Genomic DNA, 26,589 nt, shown 5'->3' on the forward strand with positions numbered 1-26,589 from the left:
GAATTCTCTTGTACAGATTCCTGACTATCCTTGGTCCTTGATGAAAGAGTCCCTGGCCAACAGTCATCAAGAGCAAACTAAGAACTTTGGGTGCAATATCTCCGGCTGTTGCCAGCAAGAGAGCCATGTGTGCCACATCAATTCTGAGTCCTGCTGACAGCCCAGCTTTCTTGAAAGGAACTGTTTGAAAATATATTTGATGCAGAGGAGCAGACAGTGGCTCCGGCATTACAATCATTGGCATCTACTCCCAGGTATGAACAGGGGGACTCTCCTCCCCAACAGACTTCCTGGAAGTTACCCTGAACACTCCAGGTAGTCTCAAAATCTAAAGCAGGAAGCTTGCTGTTAAGGAAGCAATCAGACTCTATCCTGCAGGCATACCTTTGGCTTCACCCTTAGAGGCGACCCTGCCAAGCAAGCATTGTCTTGCTTCCTTCTTTTGTATCCCATGAAACTCAAGGGAAGTCCTCCCTCCACCTCAGGACCGTAGGAGGTCCTTGGAAGCTTTTGGCGGCTACCCTTTGGTCTAGTCTCTGGCTCCCAACCCTACGTGCACATTAGAATCACCCAGGCAGCTCTGAAGCAATAGCTTAGAGATTCCAACAGAACTGGCCTGTGGAATGGTCTGGTCATTTGTATCTGCGAGGTCCACACTTGATGATTCTAAGTTGCAGGCTGGCGGGCTGAGAATGCGGGCCTTAGATCACAGTGGGATCTTCGATGCCGCTGGCTCTGAAGTGCACGACTCAGAACTCAGACTGCATCTGAAACTGGGGGTGGGGGTGGGGGTGCTTTTCCGCCCGGTTTCAGCAACAGCATTTCGACAGCAGCCTTACCTTTCCCTAGCTGATCCAGAGAGCCTGCCCGTACCAACCCCCACGACTTACCAAACTGACAGAACTTTGGCTCTGGTGGCCCCGGAGCTCGGTGGCCCGCTGTGAGGGGATCCGGGGACTAGAGTCGCGGATCCGGGGGGGGGGGGGGCACAGCAGCAGCTGGAGGGCAGGGTGGGCACTGCGGCTCGAGATCCGGGAACGGGAACTGGCGAGCACCAAGGCCACTCTGCCTCGCCGCGCCCGGGCTCGGGTGGGCTCCCGGGAGAGAATGGGGCGGAGCGGGCGGACGAGGAGGGGACGGGCCGGAGCGCTGCTCCCTGTCACTCCTTCCTGGCCAGAGCAGCCGCACACGGCGCTGGGAGAGCCGCCCCTGCCGCGGTAGTGGGCAGGCCTCGGAGTGCGCCCAGGGGTGACACACTGGGAACTCGTCGTGCCAGCTCTGCCACGGCCGCCGAGAGCCAAGGCCCGCCCCCTAAAAGTGCCACCCAGTGCCCGTAACCACAACCAATGCCCGGACCCGGGCGGGAAGGCTTGTTAAATGGAGTCTGAGCCTCGCAAGAAGCTGCCCACTAAGCAAACTTCAGTTGGGTCTACTTTTAGAGACCGAAGCTTTCTCCCCGTCTGTCAAGTCTTCTCTTGACCGTGAACGTTTTCGAGCCTTTTCATTTACCGTAACCACATGAAGGAATTGTTAACATTCTAATACATTTTCCGCATAAACATTTTTAGACGTTATTGACAATCAAAAGTGCTTTCAGATATGTGACCACATACAGTCAGGGATACGAAAACACGCATGAAGCCTGCCCTCTGAGAAAAAGCAAAACCGAAACTTTGCAAGCTCGGTGGGCCGCTACAGGGGTGGAGGGGTGGGGTGGGGGACTGAAGGCACGATTCTCCTAGCTCCTGAAGTGCGCTGCGATGCTCCACGCGGAAGGGACAACTAACTTTTCTTCTCCGAGTCTGATCTGTTTTCAAGGGCTGGAGACCCACCTAGGGCCAAACGCACGGTGCACCTCTCGCCCATTGTTCATATTCGGTCTTCTGCTCTTTGCTTACTCTGTCGTTTACATTATTATTATTTTTTTTTTTGAGACAGCTGTGCCTTGCTTGTTCTTTTGTATTTTTTATTTGGGGAAAATTGTATATTAATAGAGAATTGGAAGAAATAATACACAGATCTATGCACCCTTAACCCAATTTCCCCCTAACCCTGTGGAGTTATGGTACTGAAAATAACAGTAAGCAAAAAGCCATTAATACAGTCAGCAGAAAATAGACATCAATATAGTCAAGATACAGAACAGGTCCACCAGAAGCATCCCTTTACATCATCCCACGCTCTGTACAGCCTCTGGCAACTGAAAACCTGTTTCCATTTCTATAATTTTTCAGGACTTAAATACATGGAATCGAGCATCAGGTTGCACTTTGGGATAACATTTTAACTTTGGATTACATTTTTGTGTGTGTGTTTGCATGTGTGAGTATATGTGTACCATGGTGCACATGTAGAGGTCACAGGAGGTCACAGAACAACTTGCAGGAGTTGGTTTTTTCTTTCCACCATGTAGATTTGGGGCGCGGATTGAACTCGAACTTGGTAGCCTGCATCTCTACCCACTGAGCCATTTCAGCTCTGGATAGTATTTCACTCTTGTTTTGTTTTCATTTAGTATAATCCTGAAAGGATTCACATAGCCCATTGCTTGTATCAATAGTTACTTCCCTTTTATTGTTATTGTTGGGCAGTATTTCAATACACGAGTCCTGGTAGCTTTAAAAAAAAAAACAAAAACAAAAACAAAACACTGCTCATCTGTTCACAGACACCTGGGCAATTTTCAGCCTGTGATTACAATGAGGAAACTACTCTGCTCATTTTTATATAAGCTTGTGTGTAAGCTGAAGTCTTCATCTGCAGGTCAGCATCTCAAAAATCTGCTGGGCTATCTTCTGCAATAGCTAAAGCATTTAACATTTCCACCATCAACCTACCAAGTGACTGTGGTGATATATTGTGTACCCTAATAAACTTGCCTGAGGATCAGAGGACAGAGCCAGTCACTAGAATAGACATAGAGGTCAGGCAGTGGTGGCACACACTCTTAATGCTATCACTCAGGAGGCAGAGATCCATCTGGATCTCTGTGAGATCAAGGCCACACTGGGCTACATGAGATTGATCCAGTATAGGAGAAGAACAGAACCAGGCAGTGGTGGCACACACCTTTAATCCCAGGAAGTGATATCTGGGCAGAAAAAAGGTATATAAGGCATGAGTAAACAGGAACTCACTCTCTTCAGACTGAGGATTTCGTAGAGGTAAGAACTAGTGGCTAGCTGATCTTTCTGATCTTTCAGCTTTCACCCTGATATCTGGCTCTGGGCTTTTTATTAAGAGACCATCTAAGATTCAAACAAGTGACTCTTCATAGCTCTGCACCAGCCTCTGGTGAGTCCTGTTTCATCTTGGCCATTTGGTCAGTTGTATTTTCCTGGTGAGACATCGCTGTGGTTTTACCTTGCTGATGATGCTGAACTTCTTGCATGTGCCTACTTGCCATCTGTGTATTCTCTTGAGGAGAGCATGTCTCCTTGTCTCTTGTTCATTTTCTAAGTGTTGTACATTAAGAGTTTCTATGTGTGGCTTGTAAACATTCTTTGGCTTTTCTTTCTTCCTCTTCCTTTTCTGCTTCCCTCCCTCTCTCCGACAGGGTTTCACATATTCCAGGATGTCCCGAAACCCATTCTATTGCTAAAGATTGATGTTTTTGGTATTTTACTATTTGGGGGGAGGGCCTGCCACCTACCTACCAAATAAATCATATACGGAGGTTTATTCTTACTTATGAATACCCGGGTTTAGTTTGGCTTCCTTTCTTGCCAGCTTTCCTTAACTTACCCATCTCCCTTTTGCCTCTGGGCTTTTCCTCTTCTCTTACTTTTGTGAATCTTACTGTTTCTCTGTGGCTTGCTGTGTAGCTGGGTGGCTGGCCCCTGGAGTCCTCCTCCTTCTCTGACTGTTAGATTTATCTGTCCTCCCAGATTTCTCCCTCTATATAGTCTTTTTGCCTGCTAGCCTTGCCTATCCTTTCTCCTGCCTTGCTATTGGCCATTTCTTTATTAGACCACCAAGTGTTTTAGACAGGCACAGTAACACAGCTTCACAGAGTTAAACAAATGCAATATAAACAAAAGTAGCATATCTTAAAATAATATTCTACTACAAAAGAAGATCGTAAACATCTAGTCCTCCCCCCAAGAGCTGGGATTGAAAACATGCCACCATGGTCAGACACCATAGACCAAACCCAGGGCATGCCAGGCGAGGACTGTTAGCAACTGGGTTACATGCCACAAACCCCGGCTTGCCCTTTCATTTTGTGAGGCCCAACCTACTCACTTTCCCTTTGATGGATCATGCTTTTGGAGTCAAATCTGAACTCTGCCAACTCCTAGATCTTAAAAATTGGCAGTTACATCTTTTTTCTAATAGTTTTACAGGTTTGAGATTCGTTTGTTTGTTTGTTTTCCTTAACAGGGTCTTGTAAGATAACCCAGACTGGCCTCATACCTGTGGTCCTCCCCAAGTTCTGGGGTTATAGTCTGTGCCACCATGGCTGGCCAGTTCACAGCAGACATTTACTCTTCGTCTCTGAAATCCTCCCTCTCCTTATAAGGTTTTCCAATCATGGATTCAGCATCATTTGCTATAAAGGTTCTCCCATTAAACTGCCTTGGCCAGAAGTCAGTTAGGTGTATTCTTTTGGGTCTTTCCCTGTGTTCTCTGTTCTGTTCCATTGTTCTATATATCTGTCCATTCACTAGCAATTATACCAAAGTCTCATTTTAGTCTCTCTCTTTTTAAATTGCTTTAACTACTCCACTTTGACAGTTTTAGAAAAATGAATCGTTACAATTTTGACACAGGAGTTTTGTTAATTCTGTTCTGGGTTCGGGGAAAACCAACAATTTTACTATGGGTCTTCCCCATGAATATTTCCTTTGGGTCTTCCAACACACGACTATTCTCATTGGTCTTCCATTCACTTACGTCCACGTTGGTTTCTGCTCCTAGTTTTCTAACATTTACACTTATGCATTTTTATGGTTTTAGTTTCTTTTTTGCTATTATTTTGAGACAGAATTTCATCATGTGGTCCATGCAGGCCTTGAACTCACAACCTTGCCTCCTCAGACTCCCAAGTGCAGTGAGTATAAGCAAAGCTAGTATTTTCATTTTTTTAAAAAAAGAAATTGTATACATGACTTGTCAGAATTACAATGTTTCAGCCCAAGTGGGAAATTGTGGTGGTTACTTAAAAAGTTAAATATATATATATATATTTACCATATGATCCATCGTTTTGCTCCTATCCAAAATAATTGAAAAGTAGTACTCAGAATATATACATAAATGTTCTTGGAAGAAACACTCATAATAGTTGGAAATTAAAACAGTCCAAGTGTCCATGATGGGATGAAACAAAGTGTGATGTAGGTATACAACTTTCGGGATTCAATCATAAAAAGGGAGGAGATTCAGATGCCAGCTACAGTGAGGGGGAGCTTGAATGATCCCATTCATATGAAATAGACATAATAACTAAATCCACACACAGAGAGAGTAGACTGGAGGTTGACAGGGTGGAGAAGAGCAGGCAGCAACCTTTCGTACCTGGTTCCACTTGGGGGTGACATAAATGTTTCAGAACTGGAGATGGTTATAATGCTGAATGTATAAAATGCCAACTGTCCACTTAAAATGGCTACTTTATAAAAATATAGCTAAAAATCTGTAAGTGGTGTTCTTTTTAAAAATTTTTTTAAATGTGTATGAGTGTTTTGCCTGCATGTATGTATGCATATTGCACACATACCTGGTACCTGTTGAGGTCAATAGAGGACATCACATCCTGAGCCACCATGTGGGTAAAAGAACCCAAGTTCTTTGGAAAGGCAGCCAGTGCTCTTAACCACTTGAACTCTCTCTGCCCGGTGTTTTTTACATTTGCTATACTGGGGATCAAATTCAGGGCACACACCCGGTAGGTAAGCTGTCTCCTCCTGAGCTGCAGCCCCAGGCAGTGCTGCATTTTTACTTCCAGTGCCTATGTGTTCATAGTGTAGAGGAACTTTTTGTACATCATTTTGTGTTCATTGACCCAGCTGGACTTCATTGATTGTGGAGATTAAAAAAAACATCTCCCGTGGTATTTTCTGTATGGACAATTGTGTCAGCCATGTATAAACAGGGATGGTTCAACTTTTTTTTCCAAATTATTAGATCTAAAGTGTGTGTGTGTGTGTGTGTGTGTGTGTGTGTGTGTGTGTGTGTGTGTGTTTGCAGAAGTCAGAGAAAAACCTGAAGGAGTCAGTTCTTCTACCACGTGGGTCCTAGGGATCAAACTAAGGTCATCAGGCTTGTTGGCAAGTCCTCACCTGCAGAGCCATCTCACTGGCCCAATTTATTATTTGTACTTTTTTTCTTCCACCTTACTGAACTGTGTTGAATGATTAGGAAGAGCACATGTCCATCTTGCTCCCGATTTTAGGGGAAAAGCATTCAGCATAATGTTCCCAACAATGATTTTTATAAACTCTGTCAAATTTAGTTCCAGGTGCATATTTTTCTGAGTGTTTTGATTGTGAATGGGTGTTGACTTGTGCCAAATGCTTTTCCTGCATCAGTTGATTTGTGGGTTTTTTCCCCCTCTTTTCTTTTGTTACTGGAGTAAGTAGCTTGACAGATTTGCAAATACCACACCATCATGACATCTCTGGAATAAACCACACTTTGTCATGGCTCACAGCTTAGGTATGACTGAATCCTATTAACTCCTGTTTCCTTAAGCATTTTTTTTTAAATCCACACTCATTAAGAATATTCACCTGTGGGTTTATTTTTCTTTGTATTATCTTTGTTGGCTTGGGTACTGAGCTAATACTAGCTTCATAAAAATGAGCTAGGTAAGATTAGCAACTGTTCTGTTTCCTTTGCTCTACACTTGTCTGGGACTAACAAGGTTCTTGTTTGCTTTGGCTCATGGCTGCATGCCAGATCTTTGTCCACCATTCCCTTTCAAACTGCTTCACTCATTACAGTTGAAGTTTCTTGTAGACAGCACCAGGCTGGGCTATGGCCGATTTCTTTAATTATCATATTTAAATGTATTTTTAGACGTTCAAGTGTTTGCTTACGTGTATGTATCTACGCCACATGTATGCTTGGTGCTGAGGATGCCAGGAGAGGGTGTTGGATCCCCTGAAGCTGGAGTTAGAGGTGGTTGTGAGCCACTGTGTGGGAGCTGGGAACCAAATCCAGGTCTTCTGAAGAGCAGTCAACACTTGTAACCACAGAGAATTTTTGGTAGCTCCAATGGCATACTGAGACTACTTCCACTTAATATGATGATTGTTAATGCTGAAACTAACTCTGCCATTTTAATTTTGCTTATTAGTTGAAGCTAGCTGATTCATGACCCCCCTGCCTCAGCCTTTCAAGTACTAGGATTATAGGTATACACACACACACACACACACACACACACACACACGCGCGCGCGCGCGCGCGCGTTTTCTACTTGTCTTCTAAGAGATATGAGGTGTTTTCTTTTTTAAAATAATTTTCCCTTTTGAGTAAATCCTTTCTGTATTTGTTTTATGGTTGCCTACTGGTGTATTTTACACACTCAAATATGGGACACTTCTTTGCTTTCTCCTAACCATGCTCTGTATTTTAGGACCTTGGCAGTTAGTGTTAAAACTTTTGCTCTGTTGTCAAGTATGAGGAGACTGAGAAGGGAAGCCTATTGCATTTATCCTCGTTTTTCTCACCATGACTCATATTTTTATGATGCTTAAAGCTTCCTTGTTTCTTTTATTTTCTTCATTATTTTGGGAAGAATGGCTAATAATTTTATTTATTTATTTATTTATTTATTTATTTATTTATTTATTTATTTATTTATTTATTTATTCTTTTCTTTCTGTCTTTCTTTGCCCTCATTCTTAGAGATTCTGGGGTGTCTTGGTTTGGGTTTGTTGTCCAGCTCTTCACAGCGTGTGCTTTCTTCTGGCCTCCACCATTTCCGATGGGTGAAGTAATTACCAACACTGCTTTTTCTCTGAAAGTGTTACTTCTCACTACTTTTAAGGATTTTTGATTTTCCAAACTTTGACTATGGAGGGCTTGGGTGTGTATTTCTTTGGGCTTGCTTGAGGCCCATTCAGCTTCTTTGTCCTTTGTGCTGGCCTCTCTGCAGCCTGCCTTCTTCCTGCTTCTTTTGTAACGTGTCAGCTCTTCTGTTAGAAGTTAACAGGGCTCCACAACCTCTTGGCTTTTTGGTCTTGCCTCCAACTCGTTATATTCCCCGCCCACGCCCACACTGGCAGCTACTGTCCCATCACCCAGTTCGTTTGTTCCTTCCTTTGTCCCCATCATTCTGCTAGTGAGCCCACTCACTGATTTTGTAGATTTCAGCTATATTTTTAAGTACTAGCATCACCATTTGGGTCTTTCTATCCTCTGCTCTACTGAGGCTGTTTTTACTGGCTTCCAGCATGACCTTGTTGCTCGCTGTGACATTTCAATGGTGGCTGTTTACTCAGTCACTGTGGTTAAATGAAGGCATTCTGATGAATAAGGCACTTTGGCTTGGTGATGTACATTTTGCATTGGTCATTGGAAATGGTCACAAGTGTAGTGGTCTATATTATCCCCAGCTTGTGGCAGAGTCAAACTCATGACCCTGCCCTTGTGAGCACTGTACACTAACCAACTGAACTAGCTCACCAACGGCTGTTTTTTTTTAACACACATTACCTCACCCTGGCACCTATAGTTATCATTTATCATATAGCCTGGGATTTTCCTGGCTCTTGGCATGTGATCATCAATTGAAATCTGAGTATACTGGACATTTATGAGGCTCTGGTCTATTGAAGTCCTGTTCCAGCTGGTTCACTCTGCAATCATTCTAGCATGGAGGGAGGGTGCTGTGGATATCACTCTATATAAATAAAACACTGATTGGCCAGTGACCAGGCAGGAAGTATAGGTTGCACAAGGAGACAGGAGAATTGGGGGAACAGGAAGAAGGAAGGGAAGACACTGCCAGCCACCTCCAGGACAAGCAACATGTAAAGATGCCAGTAAGCCACAAGCCACGTGGCAAGGTATAGATTTATAGAAATGGTTAATTTAAGATGTAAGAACAGTTAGCAAGAAGCCTGCCATGGCCATACAGTGTATAAGTAATGTAAGCGTCTGAGTGATTATTTTATACGTGGGTTGTGGGACTGTGGGGCTTGGTGGGACCTGGAGAGAAGCTCTCCAGCAACAGGAGGGCAAGAGGAACCACCAGTGATGGATGGGAGTTTAAGTCCCCATGGTTCTGATGACTCACTGAGGGGAGGTGTTGCTGCCAGGAGGTCCTTCCCAATCTTTAAGACACTACATTGGTGGTGAGAAAGGGGTTATATGGTATCTGTCTTATTATGCTTGGGGTATGTGAAAATTCAGGCTCTCCTCTGGGCCTCTGTCGGCATGGTGGAAACTGGAGTCTACAGTGTTTCTCTATGGCCTGACTGGTGTGTTTGAGCTCTAAATGTTTTATATAGCCAGGCTGTCCCTTTCCTGGTACTATCACTAGAGCAGGCAGTGTGTGTTCAAGCATATCTTCTTTGGTACTTTTGGGGTACTACCTTCCTGAGTTATAAGCCTGAGTTGTATGAGTCAGAAGAAAACTCAGAGAATTTAGCACCTTGGGGCCCTGGGTCTTGAGGTCCTACTGAAGTCTTTGCCATCTCTCTTTTCAGTCTTGCCCCAGTTTGTCACATAAATCATACATAGAGATTTGAGTTGTACTTAACTGGAGAAATAGAGAAAAGCACACCGATTTTAAATTGGTGTGGGTTTTCTGTGTGTCGTTTTGAGATGAAGCTTTACTATACTGACCGGACTGTATTCAAGCAATCATCCCACCTCAGCCCAGGACTGTATGAGAGCTAGGACTATAAGCACACGGACCCACGCCTGGTAAAGTTGTCTTACAAACAGCTCTGCATTCTTCAGCTCTGTGTGTGTGTTCGTGTGGAGGAAGGTGTGCACAGAGGCCAACCTTGGCTGTCACTCCTTGGGGGCCACCCACCTTGCTCTTGAGACGGTCTCTCAGCAGCCTGGGGACTCTCCCAGAAGGCCGGCCGGCCAGTGAGCCCTAGAGACCTACCCGTCTCTGCTTTGGCAGCACCAGGGTTGCAAGCCTAGCTTTTTTTTTTTTTTGGACTGGGGTTCTAGGAACTGAACTTGGGTCCGCATGTTGTGTGGTAAGCACTTAACCAACCAAGCTATTCCCCAGCTCTAACTTTCTATCGTCTCTGCTTTCTCTCGTGGGAACAACGGGCTAGCAAGGGGGAGCCAGGTTAGCCCTTCCTAAGAGTTCTGGTTTCTTATCCTACTCTACAGGAATGCTCCACAGCTACCTGTCTAATTCCAGGACATCGGGGCCATTTCTTCCCAGTGTTTGCTCTGTCAGCTCACAATTCACCTCTTTCCCCCCTCCCCGCACCCTGGGAAAAGGGCTGGCACACTTTGAAGATTTCTCTTATTTTTCTGCAATCTAGGGCCTAATTGTACTTTCTTTCTTAGTTTTTCAAGAGTTGTGTTGTTTGTTAAAGGGCCCAAAGCACTGGTTTGAAAAAAGAAAAAATCCGAATCCCCTGCCACACAGGATCACACACACCCGTAACTCTAGATCTAGGAAAGCTGAAAGGCAAGACAACCCTGAATGCAAGGCCATCCTGGACTACATAGTGAGCTTATGTCTCAAAAAACAAACCCCCCAAACTTGATGGTGATTGCTAATACTGAGTGCCAGGCCTGTCCTAGGCTTGCCTCGTTTACTCATGAAACTTCCAAAATAAGCTTAAGATACAGGCGTTTCGATTATCCCTACTCGTACAGATGAGGCAACTAAGGTACAGAGCACCAAAGAAGCTCAAGTCTCGCAGCCGGACAGCGGTGAGGCTCAGCTAGGCTCAGCGGCAGAGGACTGTAATCCCAACTACAGGAGAAGCGGAGGCAAGAGGGACACAGGTTCAAGGCCAGCATGGCTCTAAACCCACACCACCACTTAAGGCCGACTCTATGAGGCCGAGGCTGCTCTGTGCAGTCTGAGCTGAGCAGAGTGAGGTGGAGCACTTGCTGGGAACCCCTTATAGCCACAAACGCACTCACTTCAAAGGACAGTGTATCGTCCATCTACTTCTCAAAATCCTATCTCCAACTCTATAGTTTGCTCACTCTGACAAGCTCATCAAAAACGAGCAGAAAGCAGACCTACCCTGTGCCACAGAGCACACTGGCATGCTTCCATGTGACTCGGGATCGAAACGTGTCCGCAGGAGAACCCACAGCCATCGCCACTTACACACTCCAGGGACTCCTGCACCCTTTTAATTGTCTAATTCCTACCCCCATTCCTGTTCTTTTTTTTACAGTTGAAAATACGGAATCACCTAAGTGAGAAGTCCTTCAAAGCACTGTTGAAAATCAGTAGGTTAAAAACAGGAAGGTCCCAGATTCCTGCTCGCCAAGACTAAAAACACTTCATTGTAGCACACAGAAATATCCTCAGATCCTGTTACAAGCTATACAGCTTTGACTCCCCCTTTTTGATGATTTCTTCCATTTCGTCTGAGATCTTTCCTTTATAGTCATTTGGTTCTATTGCTTTTAACTTCTCTTGATACTCCGGTGGCAAACCGTTTTCTTTCGCGCCCATGCAGATAACCTGGAAATGGTTCAAACAAGGAAGGCCTTTCAGTTAGCAGCATGCTTTGTCTGTACTGTCGAAGGTCCACGATCCTGGCTGTAGCTGACTAAAGAACTGGAACATTCTAAAACCCCCCAGGCATGGCCAGCTGCTCCTCATTCTGAGTGTGACTGCAGGAGGGCTCTCAAAGCACTTGGAAGCCCTGTCAGAGCCTCAGTTCTACTCAACAGCATGACTCCAAACGTTTTACTATTAAGACAAAATGCATTGTTATGGTATAAAATTTACACGATGCTTTAAGAAAAATTACGTTCTTAAAAAAAAAAAAAAAGGCCAAGCTTTTAAGCAGCATCGGTCAGCACCACTGTCTACTGCTTAGATGAGACATGGAGGGGCGGGGGCAAGGGATGACTGTTCAGAGGACCCCCAAGTCCCTACCAGGCTGATCTCTGGACACCATGCCAGAGGCTCAGCACCTGTGTTACCTCCAAGGGGCATCCGGTCTCACCCCACCTGTGTCTCATGCCTTGGAGGGTGGATTCCCTGACTCTAAAAGGCCTAGTGACCTTCCCATTTAGGGAAGAAAATACGCCAGCAGCGGAAAATACATTCCCCCTCCATGGAAAAATGAATCTGTTCTATGAGATACTGTTCGTTGAAGAAAAAAATTTTATGAAAGTGTATGTATAGAGTACTATACATATATGATAGATATCATATATCTATTAAAACACACTTTCCTTATTTAAAACATTTTGATGAAAATGTTCATGTGGAATTTTAAATTCTTAAAAGCTTTCTAAAGAGGAAATGCTCTCTAATTTAGCCCAGTGAGATTAAAAAGATTCAGCACCGTCCACGGAGCTTACCTTCTTATACTGAGGTGATGGAGGAGCGCTCTCATAGTTCGTCATCAGGTAACTCCGACAGGTTATTTCTTCCCCTTCCTGAGTGGAAACTTTAATTTCGATTACAACATACACTCCACTTTTAACTCCTTCTTGCCTGAAACCAAAGGAAGCACATTTTAGCCACAGGGGACACAGAGGATTGGTTTATAAGATGTTCTACTCAAGGTGAAGTGTAAGGTTAATGATATACCTACGCAGGCATGCTTGCTCACTCAGTTCCCCAGGTCAAATGTACGCTTAGCATTTTTTTCTTTTTAACACTATGTGGTCCTGTCTGGCCTGGAACTCACTCTGTAGACCAGGCTGATTTCAAACACACAAAGATTCACCTGCTTCTGTTTCCTGAGTGCTGAGATTAAAAGTGAGCCCAGCCTTGTTCCTGTGTGCCACCATATGCAACATGCTTAGCATTTTAATGTTACAGTTGGCTTCTGGATCCATAGATTCACCCAACTTTGGTCTGAAAATATTTTTAAAACTTGGTTCTTAACTGAATACATACAGATTTTTTTCCTGGTCATTATTCCCTTAGAAGGAAAGCCGTTACGGTAAAATACACTGATATCGTATTAAGCAGTGATGGAACCCAGAGATGCTACCGCAATACAGGCGGGTAAGGGTAGGTCACATGCAAGCATCACGTCAATTTACAAAAGGGACTTAACATCTGTAGATTCTGATAGTAACAACTGTAGATGCCTGGAGGTTGAAGCAATGCCCGGTGAACACAGAGGAACAAGTGCATTTGGTGCTCGTCTAGCAGATCTCTGCATTTTTCACTGTCTGAAAACATGCTTCAATGTGCTTATTTTTACCTCTGGGCCCCAAAACAGTAATCTGACAGCAAGCAAATGAATACCGGAGAGAAAGTGGGTAGAGACTGCTTACTCTAGCCGGGGCCAAGTACAGTGTGCTGGACACTATGTTTTTTCCAAGGCCAGCTCTTCCCTGACAGTTTGCATTGTATCAAGTACTCTGCCACACAACTCTGAGAATTTTAGTTCTACTGTGTTAGTCAATTATTATTACTTATTCAACTGTAATCTCAAAGAATTAAAAAAAAAAAAAACAGCACCAACTCACTTTCAAAGTCAATATAAGTACGTAATGATTATAATAAAACTTCATGATTTTTTGCAATATGAAAGATTTGTTTGTTTGTTTTCAAGACAGGGTTTCTCTGTGTAGTTTTGGTGCCTGTCCTGGATCACACTCTGTAGACCAGGTTGGCCTCGAACTCACAGAGATCTGCTTGGCTCTGCCTTCTGAGTGCTGGGATTAAAGGTGTGCACCACCACCGCCCGGTGAAAATTTTAAATAAAAGACAAACAGAACTAAAAAATAAGGGCTTCCATCTTTTTGCCTAAGAGATTACAAACATCGCCCAATCCACAATCAGTAAGTGTGACCTTTCTATATTTATTAGTAAACTTGCAGTTTCTAACTACTGTCCTGCCTCTGAAGTATAAAGAATGTATCTATAGTGTATCCACAAATGCACATCCATATAACCCGCTTTAAGTATTATTTTAACTTATAATTAGAAGCCACCTACTCATCCAGAGAACTTAAATTGCTTTTGTTCATTTTCCATACTACTCCCCACACTTCATCGCCAGGACTTTGAAAAATGGTAGCTATACCTCCATGCCACCTCTCACTTGTTTTGCCTTGGAAATTGCCAAAGTCGAGCTTAAAGTCCTGCAAAGAAAATCAGAGTGATATATGATCAATACCTGTGTTAGCATGAATTTCCCTCCTCAAAATACAAATGATTTGCCTTGACTTCCATGCAAGCAAAACATTCAATAACCTTTGTTTCTGTGTGTACAAAATTGTGGAAAATAGAGAAACAGACCAAGACCCAAACCTCAAGGAATATAGATTCTTTCTTATTTTCCTTTAAAAATGAAGCTAGTTCTGAGCATATAGGCATATAAACATTTAAAGGAAAAAAAAAAAACTGAAGGAAACCCAATATACCATACAATAGCTTCAGCTTTCATTTTTGCAAATGACTTCTCAGTCTACTTAAGTGCACGTGTATTTTCACTCAGACATTCTGGGTGATGGTTACATAGGGGTTATAATATGCTTTTATGTCTCTAGAGTAACTTACCTGCAAGTCACTGTGTTTACTCTAAGCGAGCTGGCTTAGGGTATATGAGCATTAATCTTCAGGAACTGTATCAATTTATTTCCAGTAACTTAAGAGCAGCTAATACTTCCTGAATATTTATTATGTGCTACATGCACTAGCTATTACTTTACATGAACCAGTGTTTTACTCAATTTACAGCAGAAAAATTACAGCGTAGAAGGATTAAGTCACTTCCCTAAGATCTTATAACTAACAAACAACAGACATCTAATTTAGCTTCTTACTATCATTGATGGGCAGCCAGGGAGTGAGGGCATTTGCCCTGTGTGGCCTAAGAAGATGTCCTTCCAACTCTACACAGCACACAGGATGGACTAAATGACAGTGCTGTAGTCCTTTCTGGTTTATATTATCCCTGTCACCTATGTTTTCTCAAAAACCTTGTTTGATAACTCATGGGAAACGCTGGTGCAAGTAACCAGGACCTTCAAGCAGCATACTGGGTATTCCAGAATCAACAGATCTGACCAAAGATACAATCCACCCCAGAGACTGGCAGCCTATTGCTAAATGCAGCAGGCAATTGCTGTGGAATAATCCTTCTGTACACTGTGAATATGTATCACTCTCATTGGGTAATAAAGAAGCTGATTGGCCTACAGCGAGGCAGGATGAAGCTAGGTGGGACAATCAAACTGAGGATGCTGGGATGAAGAAGGCGGAGTCAGAGGGAGACGCCGAGGAAGCAGGACATATAGAAAATGAGGTAACAAGCCATGAGCCACACGGCGAAGACAGATAAGAAACATGGGTTAATTTAAGTGTAAGAATTAGCTAGTAACAAGCCTGAGCTATCGACTGAGCACTTATAAGTAACATTAAGCCTCTGTATGGTGATATTTTATTTGTATTAAAATGTTATTTGTATGTTAATAAATAAAGTTGCCCGGGGGTCAGAGCTATTAACAAGCCATAGGAAAGCAGGGCAGTGGTGGCATATGCTTGTAATCCCAGCACTTGGTAGGCAGAGCTAGGTAAGTCTCTGTGTGTTCAGGGATACAACCAGTATTGGATACACATGCCTTTAATCTCAATACCAACCATAGAAAACCTGGAGGTCTATACAGACAGGCTGTGACGAGGCGGTCATGTGGTTGGGTTTACAATCAATGAGAAGGCAGAACAGAAACTCTATATAAAGATTTTAACACAGGAAGTAGCTCTGATTCGGAGAGGTCGGACCACTGCAGGAGGAAGGGTAAGGTTTTAGCTCTTAGCTCTGACCTCTTGGCTTTCTTCTTTGCATTGGTTCTGTGTTTCTTATTTAATAAGACGGTTGGTTACATCTACACTTTTGTGACAGTTATTTGGGAGCAGGTGGTCAGGACAGGAAAACTCTGCCTATAGGCAATTTCATTCCCTGTCTGGTTCCATGGCTCACTGCTTGTGTGTGACACAAGCAGCCACCTCTCCAGATCAGCCCTTTCTTCTGACCTGAGTTTGACCTGATCTTCTCACCTCTTTGGCAACTTCCCCCTACTCTCCATCTTGAAACGTCAGGGTTTCTTGGGGTTCAGCTTAGGCCCGTTTTGAATTTAGCAAAGAGCACAGACAGCCTCACCACCTCTAGCAGCTTCTAATACCATCGAATGCTTTGGCCACCTTTAAAATCAGCCCACATCTCTATTCTGAGACTCAAAAGCACTTGGAGCAGGGCCCAGCCCACAGTAATGCCTAACAAATGTTCACTAATATTTTTCTGTTTGTGTGGCTGTCTAGGAAGCAGCTTAAACTTGATTACGTTCCAAGTTTGTTAACAATTTTTACCTCCCAAACCTGATTCTCCTCTGTTAACATTAATACCAATCATCTACCTGGTTGTGCAAAAACTTGAGTCATATTTATATTGCTTCTCTTCACACACAATCATCAAGGTTTAATGATGTTATCTCTGTATTTCTCAGAGCCATCTGCCTTTTTCTGACACCACCCTGTTAGATCATGGTGGCATTATCTTTGATAAGAATGTGGCAAAGTCTTAACAAGGCTTCCAATATTCCACCCTTGCTCCATTTTTCATAGTAACCAGAATGAGCTTTCAAATACATAAATCCCATCATTCGCTTTGATCCTCAGGGCCTGCAGGAGACTGTCCAGAGGTCTCTGTGGTCACATGAAGATGCAATACTTTTTTAATCTCTCCAACCCTCGTGCCACATCTCCCTTATAGACTCCAGCCACTTCGACTGGAACAACCACTTCCTCTTTTCTCAGGCCCTTTTAGTAAGTATTCTTTTGGGGTTTTTTTGCCCTTCACCACTCTAAGTCTTAGCTTAAAAGTTCCATCCAGGAGCTCACATATCCCTGAGCATCTTGGTCAGATCCTCTGGTCATATATTCTGTTGTACCTTGCATGTCCTCTTTTAAGGCTAACCACAGCTATAATTTATTATTTATGCAATATTTCTTTTCTGTGCTCTGACTAAGCATTTGAACTCTCTTCCTACACTCTTATGTGTTTCAGATAGAGTACAGAGTATGACTCCCAGTTTTAAAACTTCAAAGGCTAGAAGTTGGTTGGATACATGGTGAGACTTAGCCAATCAGGGCACCCAGAAAGGCTCTCAATTAGAGCTAGTGTTTAAATTATCAGGGACTCCATTCTGGGCTTCAGAGACTCCATTCTGGGCTTCAGAAACTGCAGCGCTGTGGCACAGAAGGCAGGAGCCAGCTCCACATCGTATTTACTAGTTCAGGAAAGGTGCATCCCCGGGCTGGGCTGGTTCTCTCCTGTGATGTTGGTTGTACACACACACACACACACACACACACACACACCAGGACTGCCTATTTACTAAGCTCTGTACTCCAGTCTTTCGGGTGATCCCATGAGCTCTCTAACAGCCTTCCAACACCCTCCCTCCCATTCCCTTTCTTAAACCAGCCGGTTTCTGTTGACTGAAGCCAAGAACTCTGACAAGGTTATCAAAGACTATGTGTGTTTGGCTCAAGTTGTCAAAGACACTACACACAATCGGATTGTACACTGGTTGGTCCTCCAAGTAGCGAAGCTGCTCAGTCATCTTTGTAACCCCAGCACTGTGTGCCAGAAGAGTACGTATTAAATAAGCAAATGAACTGTGGTCAAGAGCAACAGTTCACCAGAGTTAGTTAAAGTTTATCGGATAGGGATACCCTCCTGGGGGAACACTGCCGTCTGTCTCTATGGAAGACACGACTCCAGGTCCTGATCCAGGTCTCAAGACCAGGACCACTCACTCAGATCCGGAGGAAAAGACAGATACACAGACTTTCACAGGTCTGTGGAACAAGTCCTGTGACAAGGTATGCAGAGGGTGGAAAGCAGCTAATCCTCGACTAAGAGGCACCCATAGAAGGCGTACCATAGGATGCTCGAAGTCGGTGGGAAAGGATAGCCAGCGGAGGGCTACGAACGCCGATGGTAGCCAAAGGTTCCCGGCAGGGGTCGCACCTGGCCCGCTATCCCGGTAGCGGGCACAACGGCACTGACCTGCAGGCGCGCCACGCAGCAGAACACGGCGGAGGGGTTTCGCAGGTGGATCCTCTCGGTCAGCAGGTTGCTGCCGTAGGCGAAATATAGGAACGTCTCCCCCTCCTGGCCCGCATGGTCCTCATAACCGGAGCTCGCCATATCTGCTCGTCCACGTCTTCGGTGCCAAGCACTGATGAGCGGGACCAGCGCTGCAGCAGGAGCAGCGCGCCGCCACCCACGGGCGAGGGCAGAGCAGTGGGCGGAGCTGCGGAGAGAGCGCGCTGCGGATTGGCTGCCGGCTGGCCGGCGTGAGCCGACTACTGTGATTGGCCCGTCTGCACCGCCTCCCTCCCACGGGAGCCGCCTCCCCATTGGATACACACCTCGGATGTCCGGCCCCTTGCCGGAGGCTACGCTAATTGGATGACCAGATCGGCAGCCGGAGAGCGGCTACACGCTTCCGCCTTCTCCCCGCCTGGCAGACCCTGGGTAGTTCGCTCGGTAGGCTTCACGCACGGTGCAGGTAAGACAAGGCCTCACACTGCTGCCCGGCCTAGCCTGGAACCCGCGGCAGTCCTCCTGCCTCAGCCTCCCTGCAGCGGGGATTACCGGCTAAGGATCCTTCACTCCCTGAAGTTGCCACTCTGGATGCCTGGGGCCCTTCCCCAGGTTCAGATCCCTACATGGCGTCTATTAGACACTTGACTCTGTTCATCTTTGCTCGCTGTTTCGTCTTTCTAAAAAAAGAATCACACAAAACCTCTGTTATAAATCTTGAAATGAAGATAGGCGTGCAAACTGAAGGCCTAGAAAAATGACTGCCTTTGGCCCTTAGATATTAATCTAAATACAGCTCCACACGGACAGGTGCCACGATTCCTGGAGATATGATTGAATCCAGGTCAAAGCTGGGAATGAACACTACCTCTGAGAAGATCAGGCTTCAGAAAGGGAGAATCCCAGGACAAGCAAGGTCCTTCCCGAAAGACTCCCCACTAGACAAAAATGAGAACGATTTGAGCACCAAAACATCTGGAAACTAAAATGGTCGTTAACATTAATAATACGTTATTCCCCTCAGGAAGAAAGCCAAATTAAAACAGAAAAGAAAGCCATATTGCCACACTATCAGTGGTGAACATTTCATCACCTTTACTCTTAAAAGGTGTTTATTTAAGAAAATAGTGTTTTTTCTGCCTTTCTAGTACTATATTTTTGGAAAACCAAATAGCATTAGCTGATGGAGAAGTGGTTCTTTGTAAAACGTATACCAGCTAAATGCAGGAAAGGGGGTAGAACATCATCGTTCAGTCTCTGATGAAACAAATCTTGTCAGGAGCGTCAATGAAACTGCTTGTTGGGAAGGCCAAAGGGATAGAGTATCAGCTATTCTCCCAGGGATCATTGCTAGTCATGGGGGAGGGGGACCAGGACCACTCGAGAAATCTAAACTCTCTCACCTGATAGCAAGTCAATCTGGTCACCAATAACGAAAACTAGCCTGACATGGTCTTCTGATATTAAGCAACCCAAAACTCCAGCATCTGTGAATTGCAATTTACAAAAGTCTTTAACTTCAGCATAAGCCTTTTGTATCATCATGTTTCAGAAACCATTTACATGGAAGAAAAATGGAAACAATCAGGAACACCTAGAACCTATCTCTTAAATTATTGTGATTAAAAATAAAAGGTAAGCTGGGTGGTAGTGGCACACACCTTTAATCCCAGCACTCAGGAGGCAGAGCCAGGCGGATCTCTGTGAGTTTGAGACCAGCCTGGTCTACAGAGTGAGATCCAGGACAGACACCAAAACTACATGGAGAAATCCTGTCTCGAAAAACCAAAAATAAATAAATACATAAAAGGTAAGGCTGGGCCCGCTAGATGGATCAGCAGGTGAAGGTACTTGCTACTGAGCCTACAGATTTGAGTTAGAGCTCCAGTTCCCACATGGTAGGAAAGATCCAACTCCTACAGGTTTCCTCTGACCTCCACTTGTACCCACATCCACATACAAAATCAGTAAATGCATAAATGTAATACAAAATGTTTTTAGAGAGACAAGACTGAAGGAGGGCTGTTCCAGCTTAAGAGAAACTTGAGGCATGATGTAAGTGTGATGGCTTGTCTTTGCTTGATTCTGATTTAGTGACTCAAATAGAAATATATTTCAGGGACAACTGCACTTGAATTTGGATTGCAGCATCAGATGATACTAGACAGTTGTTATTAAATGGATAATGGTTCTGTGCTTATGCAGGAAAATGAGTTTATTTTTTACATGCAGACAGACATTTAGGCTGACACATTTGTTATCTATATTTTAAAGCAATTCAGAAAAATAAAAACACAAAGAGCTAAATGCTAATGGGAATATGTATATATCATTCATTATACTGTTCTTTTCTTTATATTTGAACATATTCATCTTAAGAGGGGGAGAAACAGAAAAGATACCAGGAAAGCACTTAGTATCAGTGTGCCTCAACAGACAATGCCATTGTTGTATAATCTGCAAGTAGAAGATTGCTGTTTTCTCACCTCAGCTGCCAAGGCAGAACTGGAAACCTACTTGGTCATCTCAGAGAGTGAGTTGCTTATCAGCTCACATTCTCTAAATTACCCTACGTTCTTCAGGTCTGAGCTTCAGAGTACTGCAGTGTAAGGCTCTGTTTTAAAGATGTGCTTGTAACTACATAAGATGTGGGTTTGGGTTTTGTTTGTTGTTGTTGTTTGAGACAGTTTTGCTATATTGTCTAGTGTTGGGGACCATGTGAGAGGAACAACAACCAGCTTTGGAACTCATGGAATATGGCTCAGTGGTCAGCATAAGCTTGCTGGGTGAGCCATGGAGGCAGAGTCCTGAGGACCTCATGCTGTTATTTAACGTAGCTCTGCTCACTGTCCTCTCGGTCACCACATCCCTCATAATCTATGAGTTGTATGAAAACTCTCAGGGGGTTTCTAGCCGCTCACTGGGCAGTGTCACTGGTATTTACAATAATAGTGATTGACTTTTTCCAAGCATTGCTGCTGGAGCAGATTAAAGATTCAACCACCACCTTAGAAAGAGTTTAGACATGTAGCCTTTTAGTAAAGTTAGGTTATGGTGTTTTTGGTTTTGGCTTTGATGGGGAACAATTTAAAGTTTGGAAAGGCACACTTTTAATAGCTGACCAGGGGACAAGAACAAAGGCAGCCCAGTCATTACTAGTTGACATGCTATTCTTGCTAAAGATGGGTTGGTGATCAAAGACATTGATTAATTTCTTTTTCCCATTTTTGCCCTTGGCTTCCTGGTGTGATTTAATAAAAAATTGTTAATGAGTGGATGTGCACTCTGAGGACTTAAAGTAGAAATGACTATTTTTTATATATAAAAGTTTAGATTTGTAATTCTTTTGTTTTTTTTATAAGATTACTTTTTGAGATAAATAATAAAGTGATTGATCCTTTCTTTGTAACTGCAAAATGTAGCCTGCCAGTAAATGAACTAGCGGAGAACCTTGCTTGCCTACACTTTGTTAATCTATAACAAGTTGCTTAGACAAGAATGTATGTGGGCCCTTGGGAATAATGTGTTTTTCACCTGTAATATGTAAAATGTTTAATCATGTAAGTGAAATGAGAAACATGCTGTTTCTTACTTGCATTCATTATAATCATTCATTTGAAAAATGGAATGTAACCACATTGTAATTTTTATATTGCGTTAAAGATTTTGCTGGGGTATATAAGCTGTAAGGGAAAGAATAAAGATACATAGAAGGAAAACATCAAGAAAGAGATAGAAAGAGAACATCTGGGAAAAGAAGGAAAACAACAGGGTAGAAGAGAGAGAACAGAGTAGGAGCAACAGAAAGAGAAAAAGAACATGAACAGTTAAGCTTTGGCCCTCAGGAAAGTCCCCGTGTGTCTGTGCGTCTGTCCAGTAGTTCACCTGCACTGTCTCTTCTTATAGTGTCTCTGACCTGCTGAAGGCCGACCTTTCAGCAGCAGTCTAGACTGACCTTGAACTCTCCAACCTGAATACTGGGATTACAATCCAGTCCCAGCAGATCCAGCAATTCAATTATTAAAGGTTATTTCTTTTCTCTTCCTATACATCTTTCAGATGGCATAATTTCATGGCTGTTAATTATTCTCCACACTGGTTTTTGTGAAAAGAATTCTAAAGTGAAGCACCAGTGTTTCCTTAAACTCTGAAAGTCTTGTTTATTCCAATTATTTATTTAGCTATCCCATGGAGAATGTGGTGTGCAAAGCAATATTGGCCAGCAAGGGGCAGTAAGTAGCAAGGTTACTTCAGGGTTTTGTATTTGTTTTGTCAATTTCAACCAAACCCAAGTCAATACTAGTTAACACTCCCTAACCCTTGTTAACTGTGAGGCCATGGCCCAAATTCTTTTGTTTACTAAGTAAGTCACTTATCTCTGCAAAAACCTCTGTACAGAAGGTACTTTTATCCTGTCATGGGTGCAGACATGCCGGCTGTAGTTAGCAATGACTGAAGCAGATTCCACCACTCCTGGGTGCTGCTGCCCAGACTGCCCACCCTGCAACACTCCAGACAGAATAGTTATATCTATTATATAGATATAATAGATAATATAATAGGGTGCTCTAAATATAATAATAATAACCACTTTCAGATACACCCCGTGTTACAATAAAAGGTATTATGAAACAATAATGTTAGCTTTCAGTCACTTAATGATGGTGATAGCAAGGCCAGATGTCTTCCAAATGCCATCTTTTAATCCAGTTGTCTTTCAGTTTTTTTTGATTGTGTCATAAATTTTTTGAGCATGCACAAATACAATTCTCTATATATTAACTTATGTGACTGTACATTAAAAACATAATAAATAGCATTATGTCACATTGTATGGATACTGTCACTTGTCAATTTATTAGCACATGATAAAATACATTATACAATAACCACAAAATATACACTTAAAAATAAATGAACCCCTCCATCCACCCAGGTCGAGAAGGAGGCAGCATGGCGATGTCCCCACCGCGGCAGGTCACTCACCTCATCTTTGACATGGACGGACTACTTCTGGACACGGAGAGGCTGTACTCGGTGGTGTTTCAGGAGCTGTGTGGTCGCTACAAGAAGACATACAGCTGGGAAGTCAAGTCCCTGGTGATGGGGAAGAAGGCTCCAGAAGCTGCGCAGATCATCATCGACGTCCTGCAGCTGCCCATGTCCAAGGAGGAGCTGGTGGAGGAGAGCCAGGCAAAGCTGGCAGACCTTTTCCCCACCGCTGCCCTCATGCCAGGTGCTGAGAGACTGATCCGGCACCTCCGAAAGCACAGCATCCCCTTCGCCCTGGCCACCAGCTCAGGCTCCGTGACCTTCAAAATGAAGACCAGCAGGCACAAGGAGTTCTTCGGGATGTTCAACCACATCGTGCTAGGAGATGATCCCGAGGTCCACAGCGGGAAGCCATCCCCGGACATATTCCTCTCCTGTGCACGGAGGTTCAATCCTGCTCCTGCCCCAGACATGTGCCTCGTCTTTGAAGATGCTCCCAATGGAGTGGAGGCAGCTCTGGCAGCTGGGATGCAGGTTGTCATGGTTCCCGATGAAAACCTGAATCGAGACTTAACAAGAAAGGCCACAGTGGTGCTGAGTTCCCTGGAGGACTTCCAGCCTGAGCTGTTTGGTCTGCCTGCCTATGAGTGACAGGTGGCAGCCATGGTGCTGCCATGAGCCTTGTGGCGTCCTGGGAGGGGGGGGCACATGGCACCCTTGGGGGGCCACATAGTTCCTGGGGGACACATGGCATCCTGGGGGCACCACATTCAGGGTCCATGCCATTGAGGAGAAAGGGGAAGGCAATGCATAGCATCAGATTAAGCCTGCTTATACAGTGTAGCCTGTGAACATGGCCATCCCCGTCTGTGTGGGCTTGGCCATCTCTCTGGATTGTGGTCGGGTCAGTAGACAGCAAACAGATGGCCCAGAACACAGCTTGAGTACAGTCATGTAATAAAGTGATGTGGTCTATGAAGAAAATGAACATATGCACACGCGCGCACACACACACACACACACACACCACAGCATTGTGTGACTACACATGTGCCAATATATATAAGTATATATGTAAATGTATAATGTTCCAGAGTAAAATCATATTTATGTTTGTTTCCTTGTAATCTTTGTGAATAATGGCATTTGGGAAATGTAAACTCCATACACATATATGTATATGCCATTATAGATGTACATATGGATGTATAGATTGTGTGTGTATGTAATAGGTCATGTGTATGATAGACCACTCCACTGCCTTCAGGGTGGACATTAATGTTGCAATACCAACTGATAAGTGAGTCTCCTCTCTCCCTCTTCTGACCTTAATGGCAGATTAGCCTCGTGATGGATGAGCATCAAGAAATATCCTTTCACTCCAGCCTCACTATCATCGCAGACACCTCCCTGGCCTTGGACTGAGAAGTCTAAACGTCCTCCGTTTCACAAGCTGGGTCTAAGTTTCCGTTTTCTAAACAAAGGGCTATTAATCAAAAGGCCGCTGACAGCAGGGACGAGGGAGAGAGCACGAACAAGATCTGGGTCAGCCTCTCAGTGTCTCAAGGACAGTTCCTGCAACCCCCTTGAAACTTACCCAAGTATGTCCAAAGAGAAAAACCTCAGCCAGTTAAAAGTATACTACTGTAACTGCTGCTTGCTTAACCATTTATGTTTGAGATGACCTCACCTTCCCTGAAATTCCCCTGGCTATGCTTAAAGGACCCTGAACGTGCCTCTTGTGGTCATCGCCATTTTGTACAGATGAACGGCCCCACGTATGCTAATATGGTAATAAACACTCTTTGTTCTTGCATCCTGTTTGAGTAGGGTCTTCCTTCAGCCTTTTCTCAGCAGGACTCCATGCCTGACGAAGCTCATCTCTAGGAGATCCCTCTAACTCTGGATTCGTCTGCATATCTTTTACCTACTCCCTTATCCATGTTGGAGTGTTTTCTACCCTAAGGGAAAAAAATGGAATTTGATTTTGCTCGATGTAGCAAGTTTATTTCAACATTCCTGATTACACATCTAGTCTGCTGTTCATTCCTCTTCCAAACAGTTCTGATGTCCCGCAAGCGCCCTCACAAGCAATGATTGGGTTGTGTAATATTTTAATAGGAGTCATGATTTTGCCTTTAAATAAAATATCCTCCAACCATCATAAAGTAAGTGAGTGAACTATTTTCACTTTCATATAAATCGTGATATTTACCCATCGGCCAGTGTCAAGGTTAAATACATATAGTAGAGAATGGAGAGTCACACTGCAGGTAATTGCAGAGCATGAAAAAGTTCCATGTTTAACTGTCCTTGTCATCCTTACAAAGTCATCACTAAATGCCGTACACCAGAGGTGTGCTACAGGAGCTTGTACTAGAAGCCTGGAAAATGACCTTTTTCTTCACTTGTACTTAAACTTTAGTAAGAGCTCTGATCCGATTCTTTGTAGAAGTCTTTTAAAAATCATGTTTCCATTTTGTGAGAATCAGTTAATTATATGTAAATTTGAGAGACAGGGCCTCTGTCGGCCCAGATGGGCCTAAGGTGCAAAAGCCAACCCGAGACAGTCGCTCTGGAGTTCTTTGTCTCAGTTCAGTGAGGAATAAAATCAGGGACAGAGAAGAGCGCAAAGCAAAGGCAGATTATTAAGAAAATCTGAGAGAACTCCTGAGTGGGAGGGTCCCAAGGGAGGATAAAATGGATGCACTGTCTGTGTAGGGCCTTTTCATAGGACTTATGGCGGAAACCAGACAGACTGAGGTCGTTTCTGTTGAGATAGTTTAATTCTGTAGACATTGTGGCCAAGCCAGTGGAGCACCCACACACTCTGGACATGACCCTCCGGACCAACCCAAGGGTGTCACCCGCTGCTTGCCCGGTTGCAGGAGTCACACACTGAAGCCCCACTCTGTCCACCTTTAATTTATTGGTTAGCTGCTGACCTTGGCTCACTTGCGGGCAATGCCAACCTTAGCAGGTGTGGCTGGAGTCTTGCTGCTCTTTGGCCTCGATGTTTAGGAGGCTGGTTTGTAATTTAACTGCTGGCCTCCTTTCCTTTCCTGCCTCCGGAGAGCTACCTGCTGCTTAGAATACCTTTAGCCAAGCACAGGCAAATGACCAAGTCCCAAGACAGAAGAGGTGAATGAGTGAGGGCCAACTTCACTATCAACCCTTCCCCAAGACAGCTCCCCTTCCCCTGGAGTGCTTCACACCTCCTATGCAGCAGAGATCCGCTGACTGAGGACTGAATATGCAAAATTCCTAAATGATTATGTAAGTTTCTTTACTAATAAAGACAAACTATAGAGAAGACTCTTTCCGCTATTTCCATTTAAATAAGTGGAAATTGAATTTTACTGATTTACTTTAACAGGCCAGCTTGCTCTTTCACTTT

At 44.0% G+C, this 26,589-nt stretch overlaps 3 protein-coding genes across 7 annotated transcripts in view; 1 reads left to right on the top strand and 2 right to left on the bottom strand.

Moving 5' to 3' along the window:
- Nod1 (nucleotide binding oligomerization domain containing 1) overlaps nt 1–1,271 on the bottom strand; it is a 51,295-nt gene extending 50,024 nt beyond the window's left edge. For all 3 annotated transcript variants that reach the window (XM_028864118.2, XM_028864117.2, XM_028864119.2), the window contains exon 1: nt 891–1,271. The gene's annotated coding sequence lies outside the window, so the exon portion shown is untranslated. The remainder of the gene's footprint in view (nt 1–890) is intronic.
- Nucleotides 1,272–11,263: 9,992 nt separating this feature from the next.
- Ggct (gamma-glutamylcyclotransferase) lies at nt 11,264–18,403 on the bottom strand. Of its 2 annotated transcripts, XM_028864114.2 has the most exons (4): nt 18,162–18,399; nt 14,084–14,229; nt 12,487–12,622; nt 11,264–11,635 (listed from the first exon to the last, which is right to left on the bottom strand). In XM_028864114.2, the coding sequence occupies exons 1-4, from the start codon at nt 18,300–18,302 to the stop codon at nt 11,486–11,488; spliced, it is 573 nt and encodes a 190-aa protein (XP_028719947.1). In that variant the 5' UTR covers nt 18,303–18,399; the 3' UTR covers nt 11,264–11,485. The 2 variants fall into 2 exon arrangements, with proteins under 2 accessions (XP_028719947.1, XP_028719948.1); XM_028864115.2 differs by lacking the exon at nt 12,487–12,622 and having other exon boundaries at nt 18,162–18,403.
- Nucleotides 18,404–18,529: 126 nt separating this feature from the next.
- On the top strand, nt 18,530–25,360 carry LOC114689710 (pseudouridine-5'-phosphatase). Of its 2 annotated transcripts, XM_037203771.1 has the most exons (3): nt 18,582–18,666; nt 22,107–22,226; nt 23,137–25,360. In XM_037203771.1, the coding sequence occupies exon 3, from the start codon at nt 23,154–23,156 to the stop codon at nt 23,841–23,843; it is 690 nt and encodes a 229-aa protein (XP_037059666.1). In that variant the 5' UTR covers nt 18,582–18,666; nt 22,107–22,226; nt 23,137–23,153; the 3' UTR covers nt 23,844–25,360. The 2 variants fall into 2 exon arrangements, with proteins under 2 accessions (XP_028719946.1, XP_037059666.1); XM_028864113.2 differs by lacking the exon at nt 22,107–22,226 and having other exon boundaries at nt 18,530–18,666.
- Nucleotides 25,361–26,589: the final 1,229 nt, after the last annotated feature.

The sequence above is a fragment of the Peromyscus leucopus genome, chromosome 3 (genome assembly GCF_004664715.2).
Source record: "Peromyscus leucopus breed LL Stock chromosome 3, UCI_PerLeu_2.1, whole genome shotgun sequence".
Lineage (NCBI taxonomy): Eukaryota > Metazoa > Chordata > Mammalia > Rodentia > Cricetidae > Peromyscus > Peromyscus leucopus.